At 33.2% G+C, this 9,654-nt stretch overlaps 1 protein-coding gene across 2 annotated transcripts in view; it reads right to left on the bottom strand.

Annotated features, from left to right (window-relative positions):
• LOC119632487 (cuticle protein 8) overlaps positions 1 to 8,913 on the bottom strand; it is a 20,454-nt gene extending 11,541 nt beyond the window's left edge. The window contains exons 1-4 of one of the 2 annotated variants that reach the window (XM_038025408.1): positions 8,882 to 8,913; positions 8,689 to 8,797; positions 4,538 to 4,663; positions 4,142 to 4,444 (exon numbers count right to left, since the gene is read on the bottom strand). In XM_038025408.1, coding sequence (XP_037881336.1) covers positions 4,175 to 4,444; positions 4,538 to 4,663; positions 8,689 to 8,694 — 402 coding nt within the window. In that variant the 5' untranslated portion in view covers positions 8,695 to 8,797; positions 8,882 to 8,913 and the 3' untranslated portion in view covers positions 4,142 to 4,174. Of the gene's footprint in view, positions 1 to 4,141; positions 4,445 to 4,537; positions 4,664 to 8,688; positions 8,843 to 8,881 lie in introns of those variants that run through there. The other variant, XM_038025407.1, reaches the window with a different exon arrangement.
• Positions 8,914 to 9,654: the final 741 nt, after the last annotated feature.

The following is a 9,654-nucleotide window of genomic DNA, read 5'->3' as shown; positions in this document are numbered from 1 at the left end:
TGTATGGCGGATGCATTAAAACTTCCCAACCAAGCTCCCGAAGTTTCTCGCGAGTCACTGTAGATGTGTGTGGCCTAGCGTTGTCTTGGTGGAACACGACATCTCTCCTGTTGGCCAATTCTGGTCAATCGCTATCTTCAAACGGTCCAGTTGTTGACAGTAGAGATCAGAATTTAGCGTTTGGCCATATGGAAGCAACTCATAATAAATAATCCCCTTCCAGTCCCACCAAATGCATAGCAAAACCTTCCTGGCCGTTAGTCCTGGTTTGTCCACCGTTTGAGGTGCTTCACCGCTCGTTGACCACGATCGTTTTCGCACAGAGTTATCGTATATGATCCATTTCTCATCTCCAGTCACCATCCGTTTAAGAAATGGGTCTATCTCATTCCGTTTGGCCAAGGCTTCGCAGATGGAAATTCGATCCATCATGTTTTTTTCTGTTAATTGGTGTGGCATCCAAACATCGAGCTTCTTTTTGAATCCAGCTTTGTGTAAATGGTTTAAAACTGTTTTATGGTCGATTTTTAGCTCCTGGGCGATGTTACGACTGCTAACTCTCCGATTTTATCGACATTTTCGACGACCGGCCTACCTGTGCGAGGTGCATCTTTAACATCAAAAATTCCTGAACGAAATCTACGAAACCAAAATTGCACATAATTGGCTGTTACAGTATCGGAACCATAAACACCATCCACAATTTTAGCCGCCTGGCTTGCATTTTCGCCTTTGTCAAAGAAAAACTGTAAAATGTACCGAATTTTCTCTTTGTTCACTTCCATTTTTAACACGCTGTAACTCACAACTGAATGCACCAAACAAAAAACAGCAAAAGAATTTTTTTTACTGCGAAATGTCACCTTTCCAACGAGCATAAATCTGAAATTGTTTGATCGATACTTTACGAGAAATCTATCAGTGCAGCCATCTACCGAAAAAATAATGGATTTCTTTTTCCCCAAACTAATACATGTCATTTCACATCATTTCGATCGTTTGCGGAGGTTTTAAAGAAGCCGCGTATTATTATTTTCAAAACAATGGAAAAATCCGCAATCCGTGTGTTTATTAGGCATTTCTATTTCACGGGAGGAAAACCATTCGATCTCGGCCTTGGCTTGAAAAGTATTATGATAAATCTTCTTCATCGAAAACAACAATTTGCTGGATTTAAATGAGATAATATAATTATTGTTGATGCTGAATGAACTCTGTGAACGCATTAAGGCGATGTTTACGCCAGAAAGCAGAGATCAATGAAAAATAATGAGAAGGATGCATGCTGCGCTTAAGATACCAAAAGACGGTGTATTCACTAATTTGCATAAAGTTGAAGTTTGAATAAATAGTTTGTTGGCATCGTCTTCTCCAGACCACACGGCTAGCGATTGCTGAGCGTTGCATAAAATGATGACGTAACTACGGAAGGATCACAAATCATTCTGTGAAGAAAGCATTAAAGTCCTAAAAGAGTGTTGATGGACAGAGGTTATGTTGACGCTTAAATTCGAATTTTGTTGAATTTAAATGTCCTTTCTTTGAATTTGGTCGCCGGGGGCCTCATTGAAGAATACATTAAGGTATCGAGATGCTGGCTTTAAGGTTAAGTTTTTGTCGACCTATTTGATATATCGTATATCGTTTTTATATCTACATCTTCGATCTGAGATCGATTTACCTTTCATTGTACCTTTCAAACGTTCAGAATAACTTTACAAAACGATTTAAGCTTCGTCTTGTCTTGTTTTCTCCATGTTCAACATACAGGTCGAAACTTTTTAGGCATTTTTATGAAACCTAGTATACTGACGTGTTTCGGCCCAATGTTGAACAACCGTAGAACGATGTATGATATTTAATGATCGGCCGTGTTTTTTTACTTGTATGACTTAAGTAAAATCCATAAAAATTTGGAATTTTTTTATAAAAATTCTACGTTAATATATTTTGTAAATATTTTAAAAACACGGAACAACTTGCATAGATCATATGCTATGTCGCTGTTGAGAAGTCTACGAAAGCCCTTGAAATTTAAATCGACGACCATTGAGTTGTTAGTCGGGATACCTTGTCTTACGAACGGAGGATTGTTTGCGCAGAGACGTGAAAATAATAAAAAGCATTCAAGGAAATCCGAAAAGTAATCCGACAAACTACTATCGCTTCGTATGCAAAATTATGATATAAATGTTGTGATGATCACCCAAAGAATGAAAATTGGTTTTAAAATTAATTTACCTTTGTTCACTGATTATTTTTATTAAATACAGAACCTTTAGTTATAATATATATAAAAACACGAAAATGTATTATCTATAATATCAATAGTTTTTGTATATATAGGTATCTATGTATATACTTACAACAAACTCAATGATAGCTCTCAGTATGTCATAATAAACATATTCAGTTTAGCAATATGGCGTAATGGGCAAGAAGAAAATTGTTATGGAATTTAATTTTTATTAAAATTCCTTGCTAGATCTCACGTTATCGTAATGAATCTTCAACTTGCTCTTTTATTCACGTTTTCATATATAATTCACATAAAAAGTTTCTTAAATGTTTTGAGTTAAGTTGAAATATATACAACAAAATTATACATACTTGTGAACGCACAATTGTAATAATAATACATACATACATAATAAAAGAATAATACAATAATTAAAAAAAAACATTGCGTAAGGGTCCATTAAAAACGATACATATATGAAAAAAAGAAACCAAAACACAAAAAAAAAAAGGATAATGATACAAACAAATGTTTATAAAAATTTTAATGAATTAATTTAGATAGCATTATGTAAAAAAAAAAAAATCTATACAAAATGCAGGGACGAAAATTGAAAACAAGCGAAATACTAGCTTTAAAAAACTGGCCCATAATTCTCTAATGCACAAATGCCGGCTCTAACTAATGGATTTTAAAATTTTTTAAAACTTGCTACGCTCTAATAATGTTATGATATGATAATTATTGCGATGTGAATTTCACGGAGGAAGAAACCAAAAACAAAAAAAAGAAAGCAAACGCAGAGAGAGAGAGAGAGAGATAGAGAAAGGGAGAGAAAGATATACAAAGAGAAAGAGAGAAAAATAGACGAAAAGAGATCTTTAATTAAAGAGAGTTTTCAAAATGTATTTCGGATAAAATTATTTAAGAGAGAATCAACGGGGATATATAAAATGGCACACTACACACGTACATATGCTAAGGCCGCATAAATATTATGCAAAGATATGATTATCAGAATTTTAGAATTAATTTTCATTTGCTTGCAATATAAATAAATTCAATTTAATTAGAGAATTCTATTTAATGCATTATTATTAAAAAGAAAAAAAGTTTTCATTTTCATTCTCATCAACATTAAACAAAGTTCACTAAGTAGATATAGTTAAGAGATATAAATATATATTTACAAAAGATTTATGATTATACGATAAAAAAAAAAATAAAAAAAAAATTAATAAATTGATTGAGAGATAGATTATGAGTACTAGAGATAGATTTACACGGTGGTTTTCTTTGTTCGTCTACACGTTATCGAAACAGAATATGAAAACTCTTCTCTTAATAATATCTTTAGCAAAAAGAATGAAAAATAAAGCAAAATATTTAACTCTCTTAAAAAAAAAAGTCTCATCACATCAGGATATATCAATCCCATATAAATAGGGAAATTTCCGCTTTAAGAATCCCATAATAGTCATTGCAAGAATATCTTAGTCTGTAGAAAAAAAAGCGCCGTAAAGCTTTAAGTTAAGAAAGACATTCAGTTTTATATATAAAGAAACTAGAGAAAAATTAAAGGAAACACGATAGTACGGAGAGAGACTTAAAAATGAGAATCTCCTCGTTAAACATCAAAAAAATGCACCTTCCTTTTAAAACTTAACTAAATTAAAAAATATTTATATTATCATAAAAAAAAAAAAAAAAAAAAAAAACGTAAGTACTTCATATTTTCATAAATTAAGATTGCACTGAACATAATTCCCGCACTTTCTAACTTGTTTAAATACCGATTTCTTTTTCCATTGTGTGTGTGTGTGTGTGTTGGTGTATATATATATATATATATATATATATATATATATATATATATATATTTATGTGTGTGCTATTACTTACAATAATTTAATTTTCTTCAAGTTGAATAATTAATTAATAATGATGCAACAGCGGTCCCGGAGCAGCATGAGCAATAGGTGCAGCATGGACCACAGGTGCTGGAGCCGGTGCCGTTTTATGTACCACAGCATTAAATCCATTATGATCATCAGCTGTATAATCAACGGTACGCACTGAACCATCCGGCTCGACTAAAGAATATTGACCCTTTACAACATCACCATCGCGCTCCTCAGCTTGCGATTTAATATCACCAGTATGGGGATCTTTAATGCCATAATTAAATGAATATTTCGGATATGCCTATGCAAAGATTAATTTCACACAATTATTATAATTCTCGTTTTTCGTTTTCGTCAGATTAACGCGTATGTTTAGAGCAAGTTATAAACTTACAACTGGTTCGGGTTGAGCATGAGCTATTACCGGGGCATGTGCTAAAACAGGAGCAGGTGCATAATGACCATATTCGACAGGATTACATTGCACAGCAACTGCCAGCAGAGCAATAGCAAAGAAAAGCTAAAGTAATATGAGAATGCATTAGAAAAAAGGAGAAATAATTGAAAATAAATTATATAAGATATTTATATATAAATATGAATCTTCATTTATATATGTATATATATTTCGTTTGGAACACAACCTGTTAAATTGAAATGAAATCGTGCTTTTTCCTGCACGCCACTAAAGGATGAGGACACTGTTATTCAGGCACTTTTTCTCTAGCAACAAAAAATGCTTATTAAAAAGCCTCTACTTTATTATGTATACACGTGACCTTCTCGTAAGTGCATCACATTTTTGTTCGATTTGTGCAACGATTTGTGCCTAGAAATTTGCTTCATTTTTCAATTTGTCGAAGTGCATGTTTAACTCTTAAATGCATACTGTTGACAATTGTCTACATTCCAATTTCTCTTCTTATTTTTAAATTAAGTTTTTAAAAAAATTTAAATAAAAATAATTAAAAATTGACAAAAATGTGCATTTAAGGCTTAGAAAAAAAAAAAAAAACCTTATAGCAAAGGTTGCTACATAAGGAGATTTGAGGTTTTAAATATAGAATCGCAATTCCATAGCCATGCATATTAAGGATGTTAAGGTTAATGTTTTACCAAAATTCTTTACGTACACTACCAGCGATTTACTGTTCTTTCGATTGTCTTGATAAATGAATATTGAATGATATTAAATGTGTTATGTGAAACGCACTTATATCCACGAAAATCTGATGCACTCTTCATGCCAGTGGTTTAATCGAGCGCGCTTTTTTCGCGAATGCAGCCATTTAATTAATGGCGACCATACACTTTAACCGTTGATTTCTAAGACAAGTCAGTAAGAGTTATGGAAGACACAGTTCGATGAGATGCGCATTTTATGAAAAAGTCAATTATGCCCATCGATGAATTTGAAGCCTCGTAACGTTTGCAGCACATACCATACTATAGCACGTGTGAATGATCGCAATCTTTGGATAATTTAAAATCGTACCTTGGATTAATCAAAAAAAAAAAAAAACCTAGTGCTTAAGGTGCAAACGCTTTATCAAAATCAGAAGTGCGGCATAGCTTACGCCGCGCTTCTACAGAACAACGATGTTAAAACGCGGACTCACATTATTTAAGATAGGTATAAAAGTGAATCATACACTATCGCCTGCTCCAACCTGATCAGATGATTGATTCCCCATTCCATATTTGATCAATTGAAAGGACGTCGTGTTCTATTACGACAGCTGAACTGGAAAGTTTCGATGCATCCATCACTATATAAACCTGATCGGTTACCATTCCTTTCACTTTCACACAAAAAGCAGAAAAGTGTAAAATTGATTTGACATGGGCTTGTGAAAATTACTTAGTTCAATTTTTTGTCAAGGAATTCCAGAAGCTCTACAGCGAAGGCTTTTTTTCTTGATACAATATGATCTTTCAAAGTCTTACAAACAGTTTACGATGACTTGTATAACAGCTGAAGAAAATTGAGTTCTACAGGCAGTTGTATTAGATCGGCTAGGCTATACGCCCATAAGAAAATCTTTAGTGCAACGGTGGATATCGCTGAGATCACTGAAATACCCGCTTAATTGTTTCGTGGTATATGCTACATGAAGAAATCCGATCCGATCATTATATTGATGCAATATTCCTTTGATATCAAAGGGATCTACGCATACAACGACGGGGTCTACGTACGTAATTATATTATATGTGTGCAACTTGTGCATTCAACTGATGGTTGCGATATGAGGAGGAAAAGAAAAAATCCAAATAGAAATTGCCTTTAACCACTCAGGAGCATTAAAGATTGGCGGAACAAAAAATATATTTACGCGAATAACATAGTAAAACCCAGGAAGTAAGGAAACCTACTTCCGTGAGCTCGTGCTAACAGAACAGAAACTCGTACGCAGAACAGATGAACGCAGTTATTGTGACAAGTCGAGTCCTTGGATTTACCAAGATTTTAACAAGCAACGTTAGGCAAAACCAATACGTTCTCTATATGCTCGAGAAAAAAAATTCATAACAAAAATCATTGAAAAATATCCACACATTCTTAAATGTCACTCCAGCACTGCGGAGAAGACATAGTAAAACATAAGAAGTAAGAAAATTATTTTCTATTGTAACCGAATTTTTTGTACCTACCATCTCTCTATCCGAAAGTATACAAGGAAACTAATGTTTCGTACCCATTATGGGTCGATTTTTCCCATTTTTGTGGTATATTTTATTGCGCGCCTATTAACATTTTGGAGTAATAGACAAAAGGACACCTAACTAGAGGTGCTCTTACTTTATGTTGCACTGTCGGACAAGAACTTTCAACGTTTCTGCCAAACTTGATGTCAATACCATCCTGCGGACATACTTAGATCTAAAGCTTACTTCTACGTGTTACAAATGTGCTGACAGATTGAACATACCCCCATTCTACGGAAATGATGGGTAGAACAAAAACATTGACAGTAAATCATGACCGTAAGAGCAAAAGCGGCTCCAATTTGAAATATCCGCAAACGAATGGATTTTTTCACATTTCATAATGAAAACTCGTTCATCATTGACAACAGAATGCTAGAAATTGTTTTCACGATAAAAGACAAGTGAATACTCTTTACGCTAGTTGATCGTTTCCCAATATGACCGACTTCCGGTGGGCACTGTCAAATAACATGAGAATACATTTAAAAAGGACATAAATAGATAACCCAAGCCAAGGATTGCTGTGCTTGAATGGAACTAAGATGAAAATTTGCAATCGAAACAGATGTGATTTTGTTTGGTAATCTAAACCGATTTGCCCAAAGATGTGAAGTGAGATCGTATTAAAATTGCGCTTCCTACACCAAAAGTACCCAAAGGAATGATTTTATCGGGAAGCGAAATGGAATTACAATGAACAAGTAAGAAAATTATATTGGGTCGTGAACGACTTTCTTATATCCATCAAAAAAAAAAAAAAAAATTAAAATATTAAGTGGGCGCGGCTAATTTTTTTATGGTGTATGCGTTGCACTTTATGAGTAACAAGCAAAATACATGGAAAGAAAAGACGTTCGCAGCTTTTTCTACATAGACATGTTTCTCGAAAATTTTGCAAGTTATGCAAGTTTGTAGAATAAAGTTTACCATGTATACTAACTACACATATACAAACAGTTACTCAGATGGGTAGATGGGCATGAATTTGAACCTGGCCAAGAATTTATATACTTAGCGAGATTCGTGAAACTTGCTTGTATGCTTTATAATGGTACTGAAGATAAAATTCAATTTTGATACGCTATCACTTTGGCATGGTCAATTTTTGGGATTTTAGTACCGAGTATACAGCATCGTTCATAGAATATATGTTCGGATTTTTTTCGATTTATCTGCTATAATTTATAAGTGATGGGCAAAAATTCAATTTTTCTACTCTTTTAAAAAAGCAGAGGTATTCTTAGTTTACGTGGTACTGTACGTGGCGTGTCTACGTGCAAGAATTTCTAATGTTCCGCAACAGACATGCTGATGTGGATGCTGATGCTGATCAAGAATATATATAATTTATGAGGTCTCAGAGGTAAAACTACCTTCTGGGCGTTGCAAACGTTTTGATAAAATGAATAAAACCCTGATCCTTCGATGATAGGTACAATAAATTGAGAGACGCATGCTCTAATCAAATTCTCTTTATTCGTACTACAACTGTAAAAGGACCTTAGAGATAAATAAGTTAGAAAAGTAAATGTATGTAAATTTCCAGATTTCTTAAAAAAAAAAAAAAAAAATTACTTGTATATAACGCTAATAGGTCTTTAAGAAATCGTGGTGTCTCATGGTTTTCTAAAACTTTTTAAATAACTTTTTACAATTACTAACGTTTATCAAATATGATACACTTTGACAAAAAAACGATAAGGATTTAGTTTAATAGTTTTCTTCTTTGTTCATTTTTCTCTCTCACTTGTATTTAAGACATTTTTTTTTGTTATTGTTTTTTTTTTTTTTTTTTTTTTTTTGAATACTATTGCTTTAAGCTATAGTCTATACCTTCATTTTATGTGAAATGCGAAGAAATTCGGTTTCCGAATGATTCGTCTCAGTGTAGCACAAAAATTAAAAAGGACGTGATACTTAACAGAGGCACTTAATCCGATATCTGAAGTAAAATAATAAAATGTATATAACGTTGAATTCTAAGCTTTTTTTTTTTTTGTGTTTCTTTTGCTTGTAAAGTACCAACCGTTAGCAAGAAAATTAAATTTAAACTGATGATTGTCTTAAATGACCAAAACTATTTATATAGGCGCTCACAAATCTATACAGAAGAAAATAAACAAACGAATGCAATAGAGACAACACGGTATGGTATGGCAAGAAAGAAAACAAAAACTAAATTTCAAACATCGCTAAAAGACAAAAATATAAAGATTGAAAATACCCAATATTTACTTTGGCTGGCTGGAGTTTGGAGTTCAGTCTAGAGAGTTATAAATAAAAAAAATAAAAAAAATGCAAATGCCTCGAGGCGAATTTTCAACCACCACCAGCACCACCACCACCACCACCACCACTACCACTACCACCACCGCCATTTCGAGTCAATGAGCAAGTTACGAAATAATTACGAGCCTGTCAATCGATCGGCCCATCAAAATGATTCTCATGCTGAACTTTTAAAGAGTACTCGCGACCATATGTTGGATGGTCGTGTGATAATTGTCAAGCTTTAAATCCCATATCTCAATTTTGCAAACATATAAAGCAAATGTATAAAAAAATCTTATATCGGTCAAGTATATAATATAATATCTATGTATGCATGTACGGAAATTGCAATTCGCGCCTGTGGATGTTACAAACGAAATAATAAATCTTGTATATCTCCTTTAGTTGATGGTGGGTTTTAAAAAAGAAGAAGAAAGATGCAAGATATAAGCGCATAAAACAGCAACAACAGCAACAACAGCAACAGTAACGAAAACAGCAGTCGCAATATTATAGATAACATATGTA

The sequence above is a fragment of the Glossina fuscipes genome, unplaced genomic scaffold (genome assembly GCF_014805625.2).
Source record: "Glossina fuscipes isolate IAEA_lab_2018 unplaced genomic scaffold, Yale_Gfus_2 1, whole genome shotgun sequence".
Lineage (NCBI taxonomy): Eukaryota > Metazoa > Arthropoda > Insecta > Diptera > Glossinidae > Glossina > Glossina fuscipes.
The sequence above is the reverse complement of the archived record's forward strand: the minus strand, read 5'-3'. Positions and strand labels throughout refer to the sequence as shown.